The 27415-nt window shown below is 36.3% G+C and overlaps 1 protein-coding gene across 2 annotated transcripts in view; it reads left to right on the top strand.

Moving 5' to 3' along the window:
• Nucleotides 1-6924: 6924 nt before the first annotated feature.
• Nucleotides 6925-27415, top strand: part of LOC140226938 (syntaxin-like) — a 100417-nt gene continuing 79926 nt past the window's right edge. For both annotated transcript variants that reach the window (XM_072307366.1, XM_072307367.1), the window contains exons 1-3: nt 6925-7104; nt 21240-21317; nt 22472-22571. In XM_072307366.1, the coding sequence (XP_072163467.1) occupies nt 7075-7104; nt 21240-21317; nt 22472-22571 (208 nt within the window). In that variant the 5' untranslated portion in view covers nt 6925-7074. The remainder of the gene's footprint in view (nt 7105-21239; nt 21318-22471; nt 22572-27415) is intronic.

Genomic DNA, 27415 nt, shown 5'->3' with positions numbered 1-27415 from the left:
TACGTTTGTACTTTTATTTGTTGGTTTTTGTGTGTTCAGGGGGAGGGGGGCTCCGTGGGCTGGTCCACTGCTAGAATTACATTATCAAATTTATTAAACTGAAATAATTTATTATGATCTCATTATTTATTTTGACTCACATAACTGTGAGTCAAAAAAAAAAAATCGACACTCGCGAAAGTCGCATTTTCTTTTTTCTTTTTCAGTCCCTAGAGCTTCGGCTCGTGCGAGGTTTGCTGTACCCAGGTACATTTGCCATAGCATTGTAGCTTGTCACTACAATGCATTTTCATACTTATTGTTGCCTCTCTGTACTACTCCCTCTGAGGAATACTTCATTTCAGTGTTGTCATGGGAACTATTATCATGTTTTCGTTGTTTGTTTGTTTGTTTTTTTTTTGTGCTTGTGTTTGTGATGTAATGCATTTTTGTAAGGCAGCTCACCACAAGCTTTGCTTTTTTGAGGTTCTGCCTTCCTGTACAATAATTTCATGCATGTGATTTCCTACATGAAAAAAAAAGATGGAAAATAAATGTTATACAAACTTGAACTTGAAACTTGATCTTCAGTTCGACACGGCAAGATTGATATTAATCCTCGTTCCGCAAAAGTTCAAGCTTTCATTGATATTTTTAAGGCACCGTCCCACTGCACTTTTGTTTCAACGATCCCCTTTGAAAAACGAGGGCGCTCATTTAGTAATTTACAGATGCATCTGGACATTGACAGACGGCGGTGCTATAGCGTTTCAAACTTTGGACCTATCCAGATTTTCCGATGTCCAGCTTTGGATACGCAGTATAGCTATTCAGGGCTGAGGTCTCATTCTGGCTTCTTTTCGTTACTCTGGCCGTTTCACCGTAATCTTGCAGAATATTGTCGGTTTTCAGACTTCATTTATTTGATAATTCGGCTTTTGAATCTAATGATGACATATTCAGATAGGGCAGAAAATTTAGTCGATGATCACAAAATCTATCATATTCAGAAAACGAGAAAGACACGTAGACAAAGACTAGAGTGAAACATGAAGAGAGAGGGAGGGGGCACAAATTAGATTTATTGTTTTCTTCGATGAGCATCTATAGAGGGCGCCAAACAGCAAAAGTGCTTTCAAGCCTTTACAATCTTGCTTAGATAGACAGTTTTGCAAAATAGCACAGTAATTCAGAGAACAGAAAAAACGGAATAAGATACAAGGATAGTGAATAGTAAGATCATACTATAACCACTAAATACCGGAAGAAGCTGTATCTGCAAGGTGTCGCGTGTTCAACACAATATCAAAATCACGTAAATGTCGTGACTGAGCTGTATCTTTCTCACACACACACGCACACAGCTGCCACACAAGTCATGCACATACTTTTGACTAAAAAACAAACAAAAAAAGAAATTACTACAAACTTAGGAAACCAAACATTTTCCGAAAGTTCCGAGGATGGGGGGGGGGGGAATAATCCTACCACTTCTAACATTCCCCTCTCACACACACACACACACACACACACACACACAACACACTCACACACACACACACACACACACACCCACACACACACACACACACAACACACTCACACACACACACACACACACACACACACACACACACACACACACACACACACACATACTCGCACACTATTAAAATTACAATTCAGCTGTCCCTTGTTAAGTACAGCCGTTTGCCTGTACATTGGATTTCGGTATTGATAATGACCCTGCGCTTCGATTGTAATTGCCAGGAAAATAGTGAGGGGAGGTCTTCGGCTCTTCAGTACCATACGCATCAGGCAGATGGGGTTCGTCAGTCTGTGAGGACAGTGGGGAGGGTGCGTAACACTGTCCGAATACGAATATGATGTTTTCAATTTCTTGCGAAGTTTGACCCGAACTTGGTCAAAAGCCAATCAACAGCCGAAGCAAGAGTGTTCGATGCCCATAGAGAAGATCAATGGCATCTCGTGGACCACAGACGTATCGACAGGCTACACGAAGATTATGCATCTTTACCAGGACCTTGGTGTTTATCTATACTTCTTCTTCCTCTTGGTTACTGTCCAACACCTCTTAGGAGGGACCAACCGGACATTTTTCGCGAGGGAAATAATACATGATGGCTTCGCGAAGATTTTGCCACAGCTTAAAGGTCCAGTTTACCTTTGGGAGCAGTGATTTTAAAAATGTGCAAGATATCACATTTGATGCATATGAGTAGGTCTGTTGTACCACAAAACATCCTACCATATAAAATTTTGACAATAAGGCCTAAAATATGAGGAGATGTAAGTATTTTTCTCAATAAACCATAACTGTATACGGTTTAATCTGGAAACATTTCTATTATAACTATTGTTCACATTTTGTATATTTAACAATACTTAACATCGATTTTACTGATTCAAATTTTTACAGGGGTTGTTTCTATCCCTAACTCACATTTTAGAACTATCTTAAAGCACTAATGCTGGGTTTTTGTTTCATCTGCAAAAGGTAAATTATGCCTTTAACAAAGTTGCTGCTGGAGCTTGAGAAGCTCCACCGGCGGTCATAAGATGATCTCATCAGGGACGGATCCAGGAATTCCGTAAAGGGAGGGGGGGGGGTGCAAAAAAAATTCTGGTGCCACTTTCGGGTTTCTTTTATTTTTTTTCTTTATATTTCTTTTGTTTTAACAAAAATTAAAGGGGGCACCCCGGTGCGTCCCCCTCTGGATCCGCCACTACTCATGTATGACCCAACGTTAATACGCTCATAATCGAATTTGAACATTTCCATCAGTGTGTGTCCATGTGTTCATTATTGAGGGACGATGTGACGCCTGCATATCTAGGAGAAATAAACCCCAATCTCAAACCTCTCCTGCCTTTACGCTGTATTCAATCATGAGAAATGGTTCAGGGGTAAAGTTCATGGGGAAACTACGGAGAAAAACCTTGAAGTAAACTAACATCACATCCCGCCAGTCTTCCGGCAGCTTCTTCAGTTCAGTTGTGCCTATATAGGAAGATTATGACATACCCTGTTTCCCATTTATTTGGCTCACAGTATAGTGACCTGAATGTGTGCCGAGAGCAGTTTAGTGGAATTTGAATCGGCAATCCAAGGACTCTATTAAAGAAATATTGCTATTTTTTTCCTTTCACGTATGCTTCTGAGCTCTTCTGTGACTAAACACCCTAAAGTAAAGCTTCCATGGCATTTGCTCCTGCGACAATAATTGCTCCCGTGAAATATCTGCACGGTAAACCAATCATAAATTCTACCCATATACATGACCCTAAGTCCTTTGACTAAATAAGATCTGAGGTATTGTCGCAGGAATTTTGGGGCTTAATGTTGTGCCACCCAAACATACGCGAGTGAGGACAACTTTTATTTTGAAGAAATTCTTTGCTCTTTCTTAATAAGGCAAGGTATGGTCCCTTTTCAAATGACATATTATAGGCCTATACACCTCCAAGCCAAACAAAACATATTATATACGTTAGCCTCAAATTTGGCATGGAGCCGCTTGAAGTATGTCAGAAATTCAGAAAGCCGCTAGGTATATAGATAGGCCTATGATATTGATAATATAAACAGACCCGTGAGGCAAAGCACCATGCAGGTTCGGAAGGGGGGGGGGGATGGTCATAAACGGATCCAGAGGGGGCTCCCTATTTTTTTTTTTTTTTTGGTTGTCAGCCGATGAAAACCGGAAGTGACACCAGAAATAATTTTGGCGCCCTCTTCCCCCCCCCCCCCCCTTATTCGGAATTCCTGGATTTGAATTTATATCCACTTTGTGTTCACAGAAAAAAGTAACAAATATATAACTAAGCTATACCAATGGTTATACTCTGCAATAACATTTTTGTCTTTTTCGACGTAAAATTAATCGAAACTTATCATATATTTAGCAGTGATGAAAACCCCAATGGGGAGCATAAATCAAAAGCACAGCTTATATTACTCAGCCCCCCAAGAAAATTAAATCACATCATCATAGAGATACAATTAAACACATAACAATAACAAATTATATATCAGAATGATATAAAGAACTACACCTAAAACCGAATCTCTTTATTATGAGAGAGAGAGAGGTGGGAGGAGAGGACAAAAAATAGAGGGAATGGATGGGGAAAGAAGAGGTAAAGAGAAGAGAGGATGTCGCGCAGGAGGATCGATGATTTCAAATATCTTTCAAATATCTTTGTACCAGTTTATTCCTAAATTGTCTCTTAAAGTTAATCAAAGTAGATATTTCTTTTAAGCTTCTGTCCAATTAATTCCATAGTTTAGGCCCAGACCATAAGTCCAAAATGTAAATTAGGAAGAATCAAAGTAGAATAAAGTTTGAAAAGAACAGCACGAGAAAAATATCTTTTACATTATGTATGACTCCAGAATTTCGAGATATATATTTTTACCGAATAACGGACGACGCAAGACCTACAAAAAAACCCCGATATTTTCTTCTACTTTTTTTCCTCAGCTGACTTCTGGTCATAGGATTGTCGGTCAGCCAAGCAAACGTTGTAGGTATGATTTATTTAATGTAAAGTGAAGATAGTTATAAAGAGGATGGATATAATTATACTGAGTATAATTATAAGAAACCTCATCACGAGGTGGTTTAGCAAGTCCTAACTCTTTCTATTTCTTTGTTTTGTACCCTGATACAGTGAGCACCTGACATAACAAGATAAGTGTGATGCATCCTAGGTCATCGTTATAACAAAGTTTCCTTTTTTATTATTAATTTGCTTTGATTGATTTGTTAACTGTTGTGTTGTTTTTGTTGTTGCTGTAACACTGTATTCACGGCCTCTCTGAAAAACAGCCTCACCTGGCTGATCGAGGGCATTTTTATCCCGTGATTAAATAAAATAAAAAAAACAAAAAAAAACAAACAAACAAACAAACAAACAAACAAACAAACAAACAAACCACAGATTGTTTAGGCCTATAATTGTCTTTAGCTCCTATACAGTCAAAACTCCATCAGGGGTATTTGGGAGGGAAAACTACCAATTAAGTACCAAGTAGGAGAGCCTAATCACAAGTTACGAACATCTATGATGAGTACTAATTTTATTCTCTATATTAATTTGAACAACAACAACAACCAAAAAAAAAAAAGCCGTTGCGTGCCAGAGTGCCTCCATTAATTTTATTTATTTATTTATTCATTTATTTATTTTTTTAAATCGGGGGTGGGTGGACTGTATACAGTCAGACTCAAGTGTGTTTGCCAAACTTGTTTCATAAAAAAAGTTTGGGTGTATAACGATCAATGGTTAATGAGGGTTCTATTGAAAACAGGTCGAAATTTCTGGTCATAGGATTGTCGAAATTTTGCATGCTATTACGAAGACGGGCCTGAATCACCATTTGAATGTATTCTCCTGCGAGTCAATTCAATGTAAACATCTTCACTTTGCATCACAGTCTGGAAAGTGGTATTTGGATGAGAGAGTGACTTTTTTGTTGTTGTTCTCGGTGCTGCGCTGGTTTGGAGAACCTATCTTACATGGTCAATTTTATATTGTTTGTATAGGTTTTTGACTTAATTTACGTGGTCACTGAAAAAACAAACTTGTAAACAAACAACACTTGATGAACAAGATACCATTATTGACGGCTTCCGTGCAGTCCCCAGGCCTCTGAAGGACTATAATATTATTATACAATAAGGATACTGAGTGCCTGCTGATGCTGCGACACGGGGGGGGGGGGGGGGAGGCACACTCAAGTTCAAGCTCTGTGCATGATTGAGAGGGCCGTTGTCTTACCCGCACGACTGCTCCCAACTCTGTTCTTTCTATATGTTGCTTTCTATATACATGTTTCTCTATAATATGGCCTTGTATATATATATATTTAATATTCTTGTTTATATCTCTATAAGATTTATAATGTTTGTTTTATGTTAAGTGCTGTCTGGGACAAATTATTTGTATAGGGCCCCATTTTCTCTCTCTCTCCTTTCGTTCTTTAAAACAACAACTTGTATGTGTAGGGCAAGAGTACTTGTATCATAAGCACAAATAACTGGCAATGATTTACTCTCATAGAGTGTAATTTATCAAAGCAACACGAGTCTTTCCCATTCAAGTTGTTGATGTCTGCCCTTTTTTCTTTTTTCCCCTTTTTTTCTCGTTATTGTAATTTACATTAGGCCTATAATGAATCACAATGATTATTCTCTCCAGATAATTATGCTATTGGTTAGGAAGGAAAACTTACTGAAACTGAAGTATATAAGAGAACTGCGACGCGAAGAATAATAGTTTTCTTTGTGATTGCCAAGTCATATCAATTGAACTATTAGCGAAGATTGTCTGTATGTCAAAAGGAGACTTGTGTGAGACCATGACATCTTCACTTCAGCTGCTTTGCATATTAAATAATTATGTGGTCACTTCTGATTCAACCGTGAAAACACAGAAAACTTTGGACTTCCATTTTTTGTTCGATTTGATGAAACTTATTTACAAATTCCCGTTTCATGTATGTAGGCCCATACACTTGAATGTATCCTCTTGTTTTTATCTACTTTGGATGATTGGTCCAATTTTTGTATTCATCAACTTCTGTCATTCTCATATCTTCATTCATTCTTGTAATCTTTTATATTATTATGCATTTATGCATTGTGTATACCGGTATTTAAACTTCTATTTTGAATAGACCTACATGGCTGTTTCAAGATCCAAAGCGATTACTGAATATGGTACTTAGTACTTCACTGGTATTAGGGTAAGGGTAGTTATTCCCACTTTAAAAATCACATCGGCAAATTGGCAACGTTGCGTTCGCTTGTCTCACTGAGGTAATTGCAAGAACGTATTTTGACGTGACTCAGGCGAAGTTATTTCGCATCAGCAAAATTTGTTATCGGCTCGCTTCCCCACTGCACTGTATGTGTGTACCGTAGTAGCTGAATGAATGGATATTCTGCTGATTCTACTGTCATTTCTTGAGGATTATTTGGATTTATACTGATAGCACCTACCTTTTCTTCTTCTTGAGGGAGTCACAGTATATCCTTGGACGGAGCTTAGTGTAGTAAAATTTTCAGTATGAGAGATCGTCTTGGGTCATTGAAAAGGGTAAGTAACTAAAATGGTATGACTGTTCGGAAGGGAAAAGATTTACGATATTCGATTCATCAATAAAAGATAAGTAGGGCCTACTATTGGAAAGTGATTACCGATTGCACATTTCTGTAATCTCAATTCTTTATTTCATGTAGACAACACCTACAATGCGTATCATACTGTAGACTTATTGCGTTCTTTTGAGCTCTTATCCCGCATCGATAATTAAGACTAAATTCACGGGATGGGATGACTTCAGTTCAGTCAGCAGTTAATGACACCGGTGCAGCAGCTTTTCTACAGCGACCCCACCCACTATCGAATTCGCGCAGCACCCGCACCCGAACCTGCTGGGCTGGCTGGGCTTGGTCAAAGCGAGTATGCCGCGGCCTACTGCTTGCAGATCGATCATGATACATGTTTCAAACTATGGAAATCGAGATATCCAACATACAAGTTGCTAAATGAGGGAATCACTTCTTGCTTCATGTATAAAAACTGGGTCCAACACAAACTAGATCTGGTAGCGTTAGAGTTTAGACCCCAACGAGTCACTCTGTACTGTCTCTGCTGCACTGAGCTGAGCTGAGGGCCTACCCTACAATAATACACTGCACTCTCTGTAGATAATACATTGTTGTAACGTTACAGTGACCTACAAGCACAACATAAGCAACAACACTACCTGTGCATGTGAGTATGTACATAGTGTGTTGGTGGTGGCTGTGTGCCTGTAAATGTATTACAATTGGTACATGCAGGAGCTGGGACCCCTGTACATAGTGTATCGCTATTCACCTAGTAGACTATATTCCCAATTGCATTGCATTGTTCTGGTAGATCTATAATTTATGTTCTGGGCAATTCCGCCGTTAGTAACGTTACATTTAAGCAAATTTACTAGTAATTATTAACTTCTAAATCACTATTCATTTCAAGTCAAAATCATGTCAAAAACATGTTCATCATCCTTCCCAGGTTGATAGGAAAGAATTCAACTAAATTACAACTTGAATTGCCATGGTAACTGAAAGGGTGGGTTAGTAACATCACAAAAAAGGACATGACAAAGGACATGACAAAAAGATCCATGTCTTGTGACAAAAAGAGTGAAAAAATGTAAGTTGCTGAAAACAAATTGTAGCATTAATTTCAATCATAGTGTCCTGACAAACGTTAATGCAAATGTAAACTTAAGCGCAAATATTTTTTGAACAGTTAGACTGATAATTTTTTAGCTACACTGTAGACTGCCAAAGGCATGGCTATGGTAGTGATGTTACAATTACAACCGTAGTAATGTCACATTTATCCGGAGTAATTTGCATAATTTGCAGGTCATTTCACCCTTCTGTAATTGTTAAATACGAATGACCCCAGGAATACATTGTAATACACTTAAATGTATTCATCTTTTTCCCTTTTTAGCAAAACTTGTTGGAGGAAAAAATATTAAGAAACTCACTGTTTATATTTGCATTTCAGTGAATTACAGTGTAATTGTCTCCTGTTCCACATGCTCATTTTAAATAATGCTGTGAGATCTAACAAAATCAATGAAAAGGAAAAAAAATTAAATTTATAATTGTATTGAATTTGAAAAGCCTAAATGATTTCTATATCCGTGGCAGTAGTTGATATCTAAAGGAAAGATTAAGATAAAGAGGCACATTTCTTTTATTGGTGTCATGTCCTCATTGCGGATTGCCCTCCTGCGATTTGTGAAGTACAGTGTATGTGTACTTGTAATAGGACATTGTAATCTTGTCATGAGATAATATGCATGGTACACGTTGACGCTGTATATGGTAGACTTTCTACTATTATCAACATTACCACATTGGTCATTCAGTCAGCAGTGGTGCATGGACAATTCCGAGATGAAGCCTTTCAGAACTCAAATAGCCAACAGACAGTGGAGACATGTGCAGCATGCATACAGATGACAAAGACATGGTTTTAATTCATGTTTTGTACATAAGGCTGCTTTATTACAACTGTAGTCTAAAATATTCTGTACAATTGGAACAACAACTAGAGAATATCAGTCATTCGTGTCATTGTAATAAAATATGGTAAGAGATGTTCATGATTTATACTGCACATTTCATGCATTTATATGTGGTGTATTACATGGTTTTCAATGAGGAGTTACAATCAAAACTTCCAGTCCACTTGGAGGTACGAACATACAGTAAAACAGGATAGATGATTCCAAGTCTTACTGAGCAATGTATGGTGTGTATTTAAATCATTCTGTCCCCTCAAGTAACAGGCAAAATACTCCATTCCTCAGCTCGGATAGGTCCTGTACACTGTATGTGAGAGAGTCACAGCCCACACAAGTACAAGTACAATGCACAACTACATTGTACAATGTGCAGGTACAAGATCCCACTTCATTCATTCATCATAAAGCACGAGGTGCCAACCCGGTGAAATGGCCCCTTACAACAGTGTTCATTAGTACAGTACAGATGTACTCAATATTGTACCTGTACCTACCCACACAAGATCATCTTCATGATACAATACATGTACAATGTACAACGGTACGTACAGTACATACACATAATAAACCCTTTGAAGAAAAGCATTGTACACCAACGTTAATAAAGGAATATCCTTTGCATTTATGGATGGGCACAAATGTAACCAAAAGTGATGTACATCTGTACAGTATACTGCAAGTTCAGTACAATTGTACATGTATACTCAACAGCTGTACATAAGTACAATACATTTGTAATGTGTACACTGTATACATTACAATGTATGTATGCATGTATACAAGTTCATGATATGTATTGTACATGTACAGTATATGGTGTAATAGTCAATGCATTTCTTTAATACACTAGATACAAACTGTATGTTGTACACTACAGGGTGACTAAAACAAAGGTTTACACACACACACACAAAAAAAATTGCCATGGTTTTTTTTTTTTCTTTAGCATCAGCCATAAACAAAAGGTTATCTTGTACATTGTACTGCATGAATACCCAAATCTCAATCGCTTAGATTCAAACATGGCTTTAAACACTATTGTACTTCAGCCCAAGTTGATTTTTGCTCTCTCTTAGTCTCCTGCTTATTGAGGGATGGAAACACATACAAATTGAGAGTTTGTTCACAAAAACCGATAAGTCCATATTTGCCAAATGGAGATATTTGCGATTAAAGGTCAAGAAAAATAAAGAGAATGATAAGAAAATTTTTGCTTCTTTTGACCATAACTTCAAAAATGTACCTTTATATGTAGTGACAAATATATCATTCAAAAGGTATTATTTTGCACTTTATGACAGAAACCGTACTTCAAAATCTTCAAAAATGGACTTATTGGTTTTTGCAAACAAACTCTTCAAATATCTGTACATTGTTTGTACACTGTACCACAATACAGGTTATTACACTTGTATTGTACACTGTATACACATATTGAAGTGATTCAGGATGAAACAATCTTTTAAAACATGTAATACAGTATAAATCTGTACAGCTATAATTTTTTGTTTGTAGATGGTTTTATAAATGAATGGCAAATTTTTAAACTACACTTTTTTTTTTTTTAATACTAAACCTACGAAGGTATAGAATTTAGTGTACAATTGTATGCACTGTTTAAGTGCATGCTGTACATAGTGGGCATTTCATATGCTTTTCTTGTTTGGACACAACATACCGGTACCACCCTGTGCATTCTGTTTTTAACCAAGGTTTCATCGATGAGCCATAATTAGGAGCTTTATTGATACCGTGATAGTGTTGAATCAAGGATGTTTGCACAGATCAAAGTCCTGGTCAAGAGTTGTCTAACCAAACTGAGCTGTTGTGATTACATACATGTACATAAATGTACAAGTGTGGTCATCATACATGTACATACATACAACGGGGTGTATGTACAAACATGTACATGTACAATAATACAGGTACATAGTACATCATTGTACGTACAATTGTACAGTACAAGTTCTGTATTATGTACTGCACAAATGAATTGTGTGAGGACATGCATACATACCAGTGGTACTTGTACACGTGTGTAGATAGATGATAGTGTAAAACACAATATACAGTATTCGCGGCATGAAAATTTTGCGAATTGGAGCCGACGGCCTTTCTGGCAGCATGAAATTTTTTGTGAATTGCCACTGGCATCCAATGTATATTATGTAGGCAAGAACTTTCGCGCGCATTTTAGTTTCACGAAGATTCACACTCGCGAAATTCGCAAAATTAAAATGCAAGCGAACATTCCTCGTTTTACAGGGTTAGTCTGTTATACTGAATGTCACCACAGATGTTATAAAAGTGCCCTTGGAAGTTGTGTGTGTGTGTTTTTTTTTTAACCTCACTGAAAAAATGAAATGTATGCTTACGTACACTGTATACAAAGTAAAAGACATTCACATACAAAGATAAATGACCTTTCCCTGCATTGTTGGCAACTGGACAAAGATACAGTTGTACTGTGATATTGTGCAATCTCTTGATGGCTTACAGACTGTACCCATGTACACTACACTCTGTACATGCAGTGTATGCAGGGTACCGTACACATATCAGTATGTACAAAAGGGGTATAAAATGCTGAGTAAAATGGGAGTGAGACATTAAAAACTTTGCTTTAAAAATTGTGATAACTATGTACACAGAACAGATTCCTTAAAGGACAAGTCCACCTTCATATACATGTGGACTGAGTGAATGCAGCAATATTTGTAGAACACGTCAGTGAAAGTTTGGGGAAAATCGGACAATCCGTTTAAAAGTTATGAATTTTTAAAGTATCTGCATAGTCACTGCTGGATGAGAAGACTACTAGAGTGTATGATGTTACAAATGTACATGCGTACAACGATAAAGGAAAATAAAAAAGAGAATTTCACAAAATTTTACTTGTTGAAAAAGGTGCACATTTCTCCGACATGTCGCTGACGTATGTTTAGGGTAATATTATTCCCCCTTGCCTTCTGAAAGAGGGAAGTCAAGTGTTCTTTTAGTATGCGAGAAAAGTGAAAATATCTTTAAATTTCCTTATACTTTCTTCAGGTATCGTTGTACTCATGTGACATCACAAGCCGTACTAGTCTTCGCATCCAGCAGTGACTAAGCAGAAACTTCAAAAATTCATGATTTTTAAACGGATTGTCCGATTTTCCTCAAACTCTCACTGATGTGTTCTGTTAATATTGCTGCATTCACTCAATCCACATGTCTATGAAGGTGAACTTGTCCTTTAACTGTTTCCACGCCCACATGAGAATTTGTACACTGTACAAACTGTTAATTACACACTGTACATTAGTTGCTAGGATATGAATGTTTTTCCAGAACTCCTGGTAACAAGTGCTTTGTATGCACTGTTGCTGTGTGGGGGTTGCATGTACACTTGTACAAAATAAGTGTAACTCTACAAAAGTTTGCATCAGACACTGAATATGAGGTACAGAAGTGCATACATGTATTTGTTATGTACTGTACATGTACACAGTACAGGGTGTACAGTTGTACGTTCGACGGTACAGACCGTACAGGCTGTACGATTAATAGGGAGTACAATGTATAGCATTTTCCATTCACAAATGAACATTTGTAAAGTCTTTGAGGATTTTGACCCCACTGTATGCATACTGCATTCAGCTAAATGCTGTGAAAGTATTAAGTTATAAATGTAACATTTTGGCTGTGAATATAATGTTTGTATTTACATTGTAAGTACAAAAATATCATCTTGCTTACTACTTGTATACATGTACTAGCACATTATGCAATTTGAAGGCTGGTCATACGTACATAAGGTATGTACATGTACACTGTATGTGACAATCCTAATGCAGAGCTACAATGTACAGTATTAACCGGAGGGCCAAACCCCAAAAACTCGCTTATTTAACGAGTGAGTTGCACTCTCTCTACAAACTAAGTAGACCATGCTTATTTTCAAGATTTTATTGTAACAAACAACATTCCACTGGTCTACCTCAAAAAATTTGTTGCGAAAGCCTCCAAATCCAAGATGGCGTCCAAAATGGCCGCCATATTTGCTGAATTTGTTATTTGAATGATAGAATTCGAGAGAAACATCAGATTTCAACAAATGTGACGTCATATGAAAGAGAATAAAATTTTCTACAAGTTGATACCATTTTTGTGGGTTATTGTGATAACTGGATTGAGATTTTAAGGAAAAAACACTAATTTTTTGATATTTTTCTGAAAAAAGGAAAATCATGAAAATGCTTGATTCGGCATAAATCAGAGAATGACTGAAGGATTATCTTGAAACGTTTCAGGAATTTTGTTTGACATATAATTAATATTTGGAGAAAATTAGGGGTCAGTACCGCTTTTTGTTCAGGAGTAATAATGTCTCAAACTTGAAAACTCACTTTGTAAAAATGGGCACTTTAGTTGTGACAAGACATTGCTGGTCATAAAACAAGTCTGCGCGCGTTAAGACTACTACATGCACCACTGGCACTGGCGCGTGTAGAAGTGCCAGTGGTTCGTGTAGTAGTCTTGGCAAACGCAGACTCTTGCATTGACAAACAAGAGTTTGTGCCTGCAAACTAACTTTTCATACCAAGTGGTAGCTTAGGTGACGCTGATCGCTATTATTTCAAAGTGGATTGTTCTGAAGCAGATGAGATGAAGCAAAAATTTCTTTCAAATAGAGGTAGAAGCTTGAAACAACCTGGCTTTAGAAAGTTTCTAACAAAATTTGGATCAATCACTCAAAAAAAAAAATCAAGATTGCAGGCCATGAAAGCTGACATAGTGTGTTTCGCCAGAGTAATGTATCATTTCCATTTTGATAAAATTTTGTCTGTTTTGCTTATATGGTTTGTTATATGGTTTTTGTATAAATTTGAAAATTGTAACGCTATTTCAAACCATCTTAGGTTTTTATGGAGACATTGTTCAGAATGCACCGTAAATATTTCTCTAAAAAGTAAAAAAAAAAAAAAAAAATTAAATTAAAAATGTTTACGTAAAACCATGTAGAAATTAACATCTTTCCCATATAATCAATATTTGGAGAAAATTAGAGGTCAGTATTGTATTTGGTTCAGGAGTTGTAATGTCTCAAACTTGAAATCTCATTTTACATAATATCATGTATTTACACGCATCTGTTTCCAAAGACTTCACAGAGGGTCAAATCCAAGTTTGTGCTTACTTTTCGAGTTCCACTCTCTCTATGAATAAGACCATACATAAAGTTACTAAGCGTACTAAGCAATGTGTCGTAATTACACCTCAGTAGATTTGTTACAAAAACCTCCAAAGTACAGATACGGTCCAATAGGGCGCCATTTTTATTGATTTAACATTTCTATTGATAGAGACATCGGATTGCAGAAACTTTGATGTCATGTGAAGGAGAGTATAAAAGCTTCCTAAAAGTTGATACCACTTTAGCTGTGTATTGTGATAAATGGGGGGAGGGGGAGGAAATTCATATTTTAATATTGTTTTAAAGAAAGAATGAAATGTAAAAATGCATGATTTAGTATTTATCAAAGAAGAACCGAATAATTATTTTGAAACCTGCGATTGTGATTGAGATCTACTGAGAGGAGACATAATTCATATTTATGGAATTACAAGCAATATCATACACTGTTGACATGTTAATATCTAAAACTTAAAAAAAGATATATCTATGCATTATAAATTTTGCATACAATGTGTTTACATGGTCACATGTATAAATGGTCACATGTAATACTGTAATGGTCTATTGACTTATAAGTGCCTGCAAACTATCTTTTCATGCCAAGTGGACAGGTAGGTGACACTGGTCGCTATTACTGTAGCATTTCATGGTAGATTGTTCTGAGGCAGATTAGATTGAACATTGAACAAAAAGTATATTCCAAAAAGAGATAGGAGCTTGGAATTTGGCACAAATTTTGCCAATGTGTCATATTTAGCGACAAAAATAGTATCAGCGCAAAATTCAAGATGGCAGTAATTGATTGAGGTTGTCGTTCAAGGCATTATTTACCATAAGTGCACGTAACCAAAACCCACCTTTAGTTAATTCCTCAAACTAGTTCTAAACTGTGAGTTAGGGATAGAACAACTAATGTACAAACTTAAATCAGTATAATCATTGCAAATATTATTAGATATACTAAATAGATCTGATAAGAACGGGGTTTTTTTATACTTAGCTGTCAACAGTTATCATGGTTAATGGTTTCTTGTAAAGAAATGGTGATATCTTCGTATGATTTAGTCTTTATTTTGATTTCTATACATGGTAGAATGTTTTGTGATACAACCAACCTGCACATATAAATCGAATGTGATATCCCAATGGTAAACAATACATTATGTGTGTTGCGTCAAAGTTAAATCTCAACTTATGATTTAATATATTCTTTTAATCATCTTATATTGCTATCTATTATATGTTTCTATACATCCGAACGATATTGTATATTGTAAACCATATTGAGGGTCTTTTTTTTGCGGGGGGGGGGGGGGGGGGTGGAACTCATTCCAGTGGAACTCATTTTGGGTCACATAAGGCCCAATCTTTGATGAAAAAGAAATGCTTCTGTATCAAAGATATGCTTTTTTTTTTTTTTACTTGTATGCTACTCTGCTGTTGCAGAAACGTGAATAATGATGGTACTATGTGTAATAATGTCCGTAGATCCTTGTCCTTGAAAGCCCTTCTGATCCCCCCCCCCCCCCCCGAAAATCCGACATGGCGGCAATTTCTCAAATTTGCCTTTAAATATCTTGTGCGAAATCATTTTTCAGTATATTTTTCGAATAAAACTGTCCAAATGTATTTTTCGTGCTGTATATTCACATTTACAAATAAGCATGCTGAAACTGTATTTACTGTTATCAGATTTTTCCTACATTGTTTTTAGGCTGATTTCATGTTGGTTATAGTGTCACAATTATTGATCTGAACTTAGGCCATTTCATGCTTTCCCATAGTAGATATCAGAATCACTTGAGAGTGAAAATGTTCATTTTCATTCATTTTAGAGTGACCTCAGGGATCACTCGAAGAATGACGAGTGTTCCCTGAGGTCACTCTAAAATGAGTGAAAATGAGCATTTTCATTCAAAATTCACTCCAATTTCACTCTAAATTCACTGTTTTCTGTTATTCACTCCTTCAAAAGTGAATACTTCCACTCGATTTTTTCTCTTTTTTGGAGAGTAGAATATCACTGGTCGTAAAAATGTCTCCATAAAAATCTAAGACGGTTTGAAATAGCATTACAATGTTTGAAATATGTAAAAACATATAAATAGATAGTACAACAGACAAAATTTTATGAAAATCATGATAATACATTTAATTTGGCGCAATAAACTATGTCAACTTTGATGGCTGTCATCTTGATTTTTTTTTTTTTGTGGTTGATCTGAATTCTGCCTTAAAGGACAAGTCCACCTTCATATACATAAGGATTGAGAGAATGCAGCAATATTAGTAGAACACATCAGTGAAAGTTTGACTTTACTTTTTAAATAAAGTGCACATTTCTTCGACTTGCGACTGACGTATGTTAATGGTAATATTATTCCCCCTGCCTTCTGAAAGAGAGAAGTCATGTGTTCTTTTGTTATGCGAGAAAAATGGAAATATGTTGAATTTTCTTTATTCTTTCTTTATATCGTTGTACTCATGTGACATCACAAGCTATAGTAGTCTTTCCATCCAGCCATGACTAAGAAGAAACTTCAAAAATTCATAATTTTTTTAACAGATTGTCTGATTTTGCTCAAACTCTCACTGATGTGTTCTACTGATATTGCTGTATTCACTCAACCCCCATGTCTATGAGGGAAAACTTGTCCTTTAAACTATCTATAACAAGATTGGTGCCAAGTTTCAAGCTTCTACCTCTATTTGAAAAAAAAAAATGCTTTATCTCATTTGCTTCAGAACAATCTACTTTGAAATAATAGCGACCAGCGTCACCTGAGCTACCACTTGGTACGAAAAGTTAGTTTGCAGGCACAAACCCTTGTTTGTCAAAGCAAGAGTCTGCGTTTGCCAAGACTACTACATGCACCACTGGCACTGCTACACGCGCCAGTGCTAGTGGTGCGTGTAGTAGTCTTGACACGCGCAGACTTGTTTTATGACCAACAAGGTCTTGTCACAACTAAAGTGCCCATTTTTACAAAGTGAGTTTTCAAGTTTGAGACATTATTACTCCTGAACAAAAAGCGGTACTGACCCCTAATTTTCTCCAAATATTAATTATATGTCAAACAAAATTCCTGAAACGTTTCAAGATAATCCTTCAGTCATTCTCTGATTTATGCCGAATCAAGCATTTTCATGATTTTCCTTTTTTCAGAAAAATATCAAAAAATTAGTGTTTTTTCCTTAAAATCTCAATCCAGTTATCACAATAACCCACAAAAATGGTATCAACTTGTAGAAAATTTTATTCTCTTTCATATGACATCACATTTGTTGAAATCTGATGTTTCTCTCGAATTCTATCATTCAAATAACAAATTCAGTAAATATGGCGGCCATTTTGGACGCCATCTTGGATTTGGAGGCTTTCGCAACAAATTTTTTGAGGTAGACCAGTGGAATGTTGTTTGTTACAATAAAAACTTGAAAATAAGCATGGTCTACTTAGTTTGTAGAGAGAGTGCAACTCGACCTCTGTTTTAAGGTTTTGGCCCCCCGGTTATATGATGTTTTTGGTGTTGTCAATGATACTTTCAGTGATTACAATTGTACCATAAAACACTATTCAAATTTTTGTTTTCCTTTGTTCCTTTGTCATACAGTTACCTTGTACATGTACACCATGCATACAGCTGTAGGGTTGTACAATGTGTACAATGTATGTAAGTGCTTTAAAACAAGTTGGTGCGATAAACTGAATGCTTAGAGCCAACTACATGTACACTGATACCTTTTTTTTTTTTTTTTTTTTTTTTTAGCTCCATGGCTTTGACAGTGGAAAAAAGAAACAAAGCAAAAACAAATGCCAGAAAATTGCAATTTCTAGCATGCTGTGCTTGGAAAAGAAAGTGACTGCCTGAGGGGTGTTCATTGTACAAGTGTATGAATAATTGTCACGTGCATGCAATCTTTACCACATTTCCTCTTTCTGTAACCTAGATTAACTACTGTAAGTAGATTTTTGTGGGTTCTTTTTTTTGAAGGTATTGTAGAATTTCAATAATTGTAGGATCTTCTTTTTTTTTCCTGACATTGTTTGTCATGAAGGAGGACTGTACTGTATGCTTTAGGATGACATTGTCTGTTTATTGTTAATAAACAAAGATGTTGTTTTTGTACTGTTTGTAAAAAAAAAAAAAAAAAAGTACGTTACCATATTTTGTAATTTGGAGTGGTTGATTTGTTTTGGAATAGCTTTTAAGTGGAACAGAGACTACTGTAGTTACTGTGGAGACAGCAGTGCAAATTCTATGTGTACAGTGTACACTACAATAATCGTTGTACACGTACAGTATGTACATGTTGAATCATTACCTCTAGATGTAATGTACACTGTATACATGTATTGTGCATATATCCATGGCAACGTTCTAACCTTGCACTGGTCGTGTTACAGCAGACTGCACAGAACCAATTGGTATAGTACTGAGGGCATACTTGCTCACATATGAAAGAAGGATGCAGTGTACATTGTACACTGTACGTTTGTACATACATTGGAAAGAGGGTACAAGTGTATCACAAGGGCAATGGCGGTGTATCAGGATGACGTATTTCCTACAATGTACACGTAGTTGTATACAAATGTAATCTGTATTCAGTGCTACACACCTACTGTACCAGGATGGTAAAAACTACAGCAATATTGAGATCTGTAAACAATCATACAATTTAAAAATTTCGTACTTAATCTACGTACAATTTAATGTATGTACAGCTTCACTATCCAAAGCAAAGTTGATACTACTGTACATGGTACTTTATTACCTAAAACAACTCTCTTAATGCTTTTCACAGGAAACATGAAAATTACAACCATACATTTATCATCAGTACATGTACTTGTACATTTAATTTTGTTGCGTTCTTTTGGTCTTCTGTGCCTGTATTTGTTTACAGCAAAGTTAACTTGAGTGTGCGAGTTATTTTGTTTTTTTCTCCCAGGGCATTCATACGGCAAAACTCAGTCTAGATCACGGTGATTGTGTTCATCCTCATTTCTCTTTGATGGAAATGGCTATCTGTGGCAATCATACACTATTGTACAATTGTATGTACATTGTATGTGGGTGATTTCAGACTGAAATAAGAAACAAAAAACAAAAACAACAACAACAACAACCAACCAACACAGCAAATCCTTTTAAAAATGAAACTCCAGCTCTGGTTCAACTCAGTTTTCTGAGCTATAGAGACACTAATCAAGAAGTCAAGAGAAAAGTAAGGAAAAAAAACAAGGCAAGCAGAAGTCACCTGGTGTGTTTCTGGAAAGAGCAGACCCAATGCAGATCTGCACGGTAATATGTACAATGTACTGTATACCGGTATATATCAAAAGATACGAGTGCAAAACTGCTGTGAACATTCGACATGAAAACATTGAAGAGTCGACAGGCTGCAACGTGTAGGATTTTAACCTCAAACTGTATGTGCGGCTTGAATACCAATAAAATACAAGAAGTCGAAGAATGGAGGTAAAGGATTCCATCCTGCAGCTGACCATTTCTTCCTGTGATGATGAATGAGTGAATGTCAACATTTCTCAGGAATTCTTTGTCCACAGTTTCCATAAGGAATAGGAAACAGACCTGTCCAGCTCCTATTGGCCCGAATTCATGATGGTGGTACAATTGAAACTATGGTTTAAACAATGGACAATTTGTATTTTTGCTACGAAATTTGTCATTTCGTTGACGAAATGTCCATTTCGTTGAGGAAATGTTCATTTCATTAAAGAAATGATCATTTCGTTGATGAAATGTTGTCTATTTCGTTACGAAATGACTGATTTCATAACAAAATAGGCAATGCGACACTTGGCGCTCCATACAAATTGTCCATGGTTTAAACCATGGTTTCAATTGTACCACCTTCGTGAATTCGGGCCATTAAAGGGATCGTATAGTTTTGGTTGAGACCTAATTTCAGGTTTCTACAATTTTTTGGTGAGATAATGAGAAACCTCTTAATGGAAATATGAAAGAGCATGTAATTCCATGAGGAATTCAACATTTCTTTGATGAAAATTGGTTTTGAAATGGCTGAGATATCCAAAACAGAGCGATTCTATTAAAGTCTAGGACCCACACTTTATTACGATCGCTTTGTTTTACTTTGTTTTTGGATGTGTCAGTCATTCCAAACCCAATTTTCATCAATTAAACTTTGAATTCCTCTTACATGTAAAGTGGTATGCTCTGTACCATTTCTTTTCTTGGTACCTTGCAAAAACTTAAAAGCCTAATTCTCATCTCTATCAATACTACACCATAAGTTTGTACAATATGTGTATTTTCATTTTAAGGATTAAAAAAAAAAGAATATGATCTGTGTTATATAGGTCGTTTCAGTTGTTGTGATTATGCTATATGCAGTCACCACTGAGACAGCGGCTGTATACTGTAGCAACATTGATTCTAGATGAGGCGGTTCTGTGCAGATGAAGGATGGCCTGGTGCTTGATTCATTTGAGGCTGGTTAGCAGCGCTCAGGGGGAGGAGGAGGAAGAAGAAAAGGAGGAGGAGGAGCAGGAGGAGGAAGAGGAGGAGGAGGAACTAGACATGATGGTGGCTAACAGACATGAAAAATACCCAAAATTGGCACAGAATTTATAACTTTAAGGTCCACATACCGTGAGCTTGAATCTTTATATTTGAAGCGTGCTTTTAATAGGGAGGATGAAATTTCAGTCATGCAAATGATTGGAATTAAAGTGTGCCCCACCCTGACATTGCCTTTACATGTGTACATTTACATGCGTACATACATTGTACCCTTACAAACACAAATATACAACATCGAGTTTAACATTGTTGGTACAGTCTGTATTTGTGAAAAAACACAACACATATTATTTACAAGAGGTTATACATTGGACACAAAATAACACCTACTACATAATGCCCATCTTGTTACCTTTTCAATTTCATTTCATTTTTATAGAATGAGGAAGATGAGGTGGGAGCAGAAGTCGCTGTCAATGTGGAGACGGAAAAGTTTATGGAGGAGTTCTTTGAACAGGTGAGTTTTCACATGGTAAAGAGAAAAAGAGAAATGATGTATGGATTTGATTCCATTTGAATTTGCTATTTTTTGGGAAGCTGCATTACCGTGTTAACCTGATTTTTTCCAGTAGTGTATGATGTACTGTAGTACTCCTGTACAGTACAATACTCCTGTTTATAGAAGTCCACAGGACTGGCGGTTTTCTTTTGTTTTCATATCGAAATTTCATTCATTCGTATAGTGTCAGATATTTAGATAGTTCTTGGACCTGGATTCTGATTTTGTTGTAATGAGAATTTTGTTATAACTGTGTTTGTTACATAACAGGAGTGCACTATAACTGGATGATTGTAAAATGTACAACAACCTGTATACCTAGCTATCAAACAATAAAGTGCTTTGACCTTGACTCTGCCATCATTAAGCTTTGTACAGTGCATATCAACACTGAGTCTGAAGGGGCGTGGTGTGTTGAGAAGGTCATTCCTGCTAATGACCCTTTGTGCTGATTGAATGCATTTTCTCCAGTATATTATAAGTTCTACAATGACTGTTGCTTCTTCTGCAACCATAGTCTTACTGGTTATTACAAAGTGAAAAGGCAAAATTCTAAAACAACTACGTGTATCCCCACCTATCCTGCCAGTTTTGTTCCAATATTATATTTGTGTAACATTCAACAGTATGAATGTATATTTATACATACAGACTGTACAATGTGTATATGTTATAATACATAAAGTACAAGGTCGTACTACAAATTCTTGCAGCATGAAATTTCTCATGAATTTCCATTTGCATCCAATGCTCTGTAGTATCTAGGCAAGATCTTTCACATGCATTTTAATTTCATAAATCTTGGCCCTCACAAAATTCACGAAATTAAAATACGCATGTTTTTTTTCCCTTTTTTTTGGGTGTACAGTAGAATGCATTGTTTTGCATACAGTGTGAGAATACTTTTTTACTATATCATTATACTGATGACCATAATGTCAATCCAGTGCACTTGCATCACTGTTTTCATTTACTGCTGTTTCCGCCAGTGTATTATATTGTATGTCTGACCATCTGAGCAGGATTATATTTGTATTTGTATGTTTTAAAATGTCTTTGTTAATTGTGTGCAAAAAGTGAAAATAAATGTGTAAATGTGTTGATTCTTTCAGGTGGAAGAGATCAGAAATAGCATAGACAAGATTTCCAAAAATGTGGAAGAGGTGAAGAAAAAGCACAGCGACATCCTTTCAGCTCCACAGGCTGATGAAAGTAAGTTCCTCAGAATATTGTACAAAAAAAAGGGTAGACTTTGAACAATGCTAACAAACTGTAGGTCAGTGCATGCACCTCCCTTCTGACTCATGAATTTGCAACTTTACAAACATGTGTAGCCTTTGTATAGGAAATTAACCTCAGAAATACAGAACATGCATAAGTGTGTACAATGTGTGTGTACAGGTACATGTATATAATGCAGGGCTCCACACTAACTTTTATTTTTGGTGGCCCGATCAGGCCACCAAATTCTTTATTTCTGAAATTTTGGTGGCCCGACATGCGTTTTTGGTGGCCCTGGGCCACCGGGCCACCGTTAGTGTCGAGCCCTGTATAATGTCCATGTTTAATGTGTGTACAGGTGTGTGTGTGTGTGTGTGTTGTACAGTCTGTCTGTGTGTTACAGTGTGTTGTACAGTCTGTCTGTATGTATAAAGTGTACACGTGTACATTTAATACAATGTAGCTACATTATGTAGCTAGTGTAGAAACTAAAGCAAGTTTAATGTATCTATGTATGGTGTTTGTCATGGGTGTCCAATGAAATAAAAATGCTTGCATTGTGGAGTGTGTGTTGATGAAGAAAACTACAAATTGTATTCACAGTCAGGCAACCTCTCTTTTTCTAGCCTACAGTATGTGTACAATTGTACATTGTACACTTTAAACAAATACATCACAAATTTATAGGCTGCATTGTATTCATACATGTAGTACATTGTGAGAGTATTCAAATAGAAAGCAGTGTAATTGGGGATGTAACACACAAGGCTGTGGGAAGGGAAGTTATAAAGTATGTACCCATAATATTGCAAACAGAAATGGGAAAAAAAGAAAATAGGTAAAATTAAGACGTAAATGTAGGAAACAGTGACACATTGGAGGACAGTTGGAAAGGAAATAGTATGCTTTGTCTCAAAGGAAATATGTGCAGTTAAATTAATGGAAGTTACATTTGTACATTGTACACTGTAGTGTATGTGTTTATAAGCCTTTAAAGGTCCAGTTTACCTTTGGGAGCAGTGATTTCAAAAATGTTCAAGATATCACATTTCATGCATATATGCAGGTCTGTTGTATCATAAAACATCCTACCATATGAAATATTTGCAATAAAACCTAAAATATAAGGAGATATCAGGGTTTTTCTCAGTAAACCGTAACTGTATACGGTTTAGTCTGGAAACATTTTTATTATAACTATTGTTGACATTTTGTGTATTTAACAACACTTAACATTGATTATACGGATTCAAATTTTGACAGTGGTTGTTTCTATCCCTAACTCACATTTTAGAACTATTTTAAAGCACTAATGCTTTCATCTGCAAATGGTAAATTATGCCTTTAAAGGAAATATTCCCTGTATGGTGCAGCCAATATAGTGACTCCACACAGTAGACCTTTGCGTGTGCAATGTACATGTATGCCGTGCATACATGTATGTATCCTAGACACACAATACCACGTGTGTATAGGAATGAATCATATGTGTGTGTCGTTATTCAACTGTGGCCTGCGGGCCTGTGCATTCACGAGGCACGGGGCAGCAGAATTCAGGTAAAATACATGAGTGGCCCTCTCAAGTTCAACACAAATTGCACCTTCGATATATCATCAGTAATATGCCCAGTTCATACGGTTCCATGCCTGCCTTCTCAGATGAAGCAATCTGACAGGGCCTACAGTAGTCGTGTACAATGTAGGGCGGTTGTTTCGCTTTTCCTTTAGATTTTAGCATGAAATCTGAACAATATCATCAAAGTCTGCATTCTGGAAACTGTCTGGTGTATTGGATGATTCAAGAGAGTTAGCATAATTATTGTCTTGTCAAAGCGATTTACTTTGAATGGTGGGATTGCTTGCTTTTTTATTGGCTAAAAAATAAAAATAGGAAAACCCTAGTAAAGATGTGTTGTACATGTACACGATACTTGTACATGTACAGTGTAGTTTACAATTAAAGAAAAATGCCATAGAGTGCACTGTGTGATCAGATTTCACTGATCAAGTGTATTTAGTGTACAATTGTACATACAGAGCATTCATGTTCAACATTCAAAATGTGCAATTACAACACATTTTGAAACTTTAGGAATGAAAATTATGTACAGTGAAAACAGTTAGTACTAGTGTATTTGGCATATTGTGGAATATGCTTGAAATTATTGGTTTCTTTTATTTTATTCTTTTATTTTGTAAATGAACTACAAATCATGACTTCAGACTGGGCAATGGCTGTTTGTAGCAAAGTTATGATAAATAGATATAGGTGATAAGCACAATCAGGGTATGCAATCATGACTTTCTCACTTTAAAAAATTGTAACTTCTAAAAGAATGCACCAACTGACTTAAAAATTCACATGCAGCATGCTAAGACATCAGTAATCACATGTGGTAAGACAATAGCTAATTTCTTCTCATTTACTGTTAATTATTAAAGATTAGTTACCAAAAAGTCCCCCAAAACCCACGTAATGCGTCAAAAAAAGCGTTTTACAACTTACGTAAAATCAAGATTTGAGGTCCATATTTTAAGTCTACCCCTATGTGTTTGGTATCAAATGAATGGATTTTTTCCTGGCATTGCTTGCATGCAATAAAAAACAGTGGTTCTTTCAGCTGGAGAAAGTTATAAGGTCTGAAGTCCCATCCTGGTAGGAGTGTAATGCTGGCTTATTTTTGTGACATTGTGACCTTTTAACCCATGCTGTACAGCTATACATGGAGAAATAGCATATTTTTCTGCTTTTCCTGAAAGTACTGAAGACACACAACAATATGGTGCACTGTTTGCCAATAAATGTTCAGCCAGTTTTGAGTTTTGAGCCATTTTCAAATGCTGAGTAAAATAAGTGCAGCTGTTTTTCAGTATTTTCAGTGAGGTATATCCTAATTTGACTACTTTAAAGAATCTTTTCCCCTTATTGAATATCCTTGTTTTTTTAACCATGAATTGTACATATGTAGAAATCTATTGTGTGAAAATTTTAGCAGATTTTAGCAATAGGAACTTATTTTTTTATGTTTTTACACATTGCTGAGCATAAAAAAGTGCGATACACGCCAATGTTATACTGCATGAAGGTCATATGATAAGTGTTCAGTGTTCATATTTCAATGCTTGTTCAATTTCTAAAGATATTATAAGCAAAAACATAGTATTTTGGCTTGATATGTCATTGTTTGAGTGTCACAGCTTGGATATCAACTCAAGTCATCATAACTCTTACATTCATTCTTCTACACGTATCTGTGTTTACAAGTAAATATGAGAATTGATCCAAACACTGTGCGCACATTCAAGGTCAAACTGTAAAGATAATTTTTTGATGAAAAATATAATATCTTCCAAAGTACAAGCCCTAATTTCATAAAAATTTGTAATAATGGCCACTATATGTCTGTTACCTATTCCTGAAAGTTTCGCCTCTCCACTCTTTCGCAAAAGTGAAATATGATAAAATACAGTACGCGCAATAAGAAACGCCTCCGTCAATTTCGTTTTCCAACGAAAGTTCGTTATCGATCGAGTAGCAACGAAATCTGGACGAAATTTGGACGAAATTTCGTTATCGATCCATTAGCAACGATTCTGACGCTTTGTGGACGCTTTGTGGACGCATTTCACGCACGACCGCCCGCTCAATTCCGTTCGGCAAATGCGTTGCTCGTTCGGAAAATGCGTGTTCGGAGCTCGGCAGTTTCGTCCAAATTTCGTTAGAAGCGTCCGTGATCCAAGGCCCACCCACATGGAATACAGTACACACGTGAATCACTGCAAGATTAGACTCAACAAGTAGCACAGCGGTCGGGAATGAGAACAGTAGACGGGCGTGGAATTCACCTGATACACATAATCATATTAAAAATGGTAACATGTATACATATATCGATGCCGTTTTCATTGAAGCAATTTGTAAAAGTTTTAGTTTCCCTTACCCTAGCTGTAAGTACGGCACCGTTAGCAGATTATTCACTGCATTTAGTGAAAGTCACCTGATACATCACATGGTGGTATATCTGCGGGCTGCATGTAACCAGGGAATGTGCACGCATGGGAAAGGCGAGTGCGCCGTGCGTCGCCATTGCTATGGCATGGCTCGCTCGGCTGAACGAAACAGAGATGTTATACGATGTAGTAGTTCACGTGTTTTGTTTTGTTTTTTACAAGCAGAAAATAAGCAACTGTTGATCATGAAATAGACTAAATTACCAATCAGAGATCATTCGGGTTCATAGTATTTAAGAGAAATCACGCAATTTTGGCGAGGGTGAACCCACAGGAACCCACAGGAACCTTATCGTAGAATGCCGACCAAAAAGAAAATGGTTTCACTAAAATTGCGTGTACGTAAAATCCATTTGAGTATAGAAAGAAAATTAACCCCCAAAAAGAGGAAAAAAGAAATTAGAAGGATTTGTTCGCCGTTATTTGGTCATTAATACTTCAGCAATTGCGCGTTACATTGCCCGTTTTTTTTTTATTGAATCAGGGCCCTGTTGCATAAAACCCTTACCGCTGGACTTACCGCTCCTTTCTAGCGGTAAGTCTTCAAATCAGCGGTAAATTTTATAATCCTTGATGCTGATTGGCTGTGATGCCTAATTTTGACGGTAGTTACCATTGAAATTCAATGGTAAGTTTTATGCAACGGGCCCCAGAAAAGCAAAAAAAAAAAAAAATATATATATATATATATATATATATTCAAAACAAGACAATACGTTTAATTCTTAGTTTGATATCGTTTATTTCTTTATTGGACAGAGAGATAATTCAGACGGTACGTGGAATTTTCAAAGCGACTAATTCAGACTGATTCTTAGTTTGAC

This window comes from Diadema setosum, chromosome 4, assembly GCF_964275005.1.
Source record: "Diadema setosum chromosome 4, eeDiaSeto1, whole genome shotgun sequence".
Lineage (NCBI taxonomy): Eukaryota > Metazoa > Echinodermata > Echinoidea > Diadematoida > Diadematidae > Diadema > Diadema setosum.
Note: the sequence above shows the minus strand (reverse complement) of the source record. Positions and strands in the feature narration are given on the sequence as shown.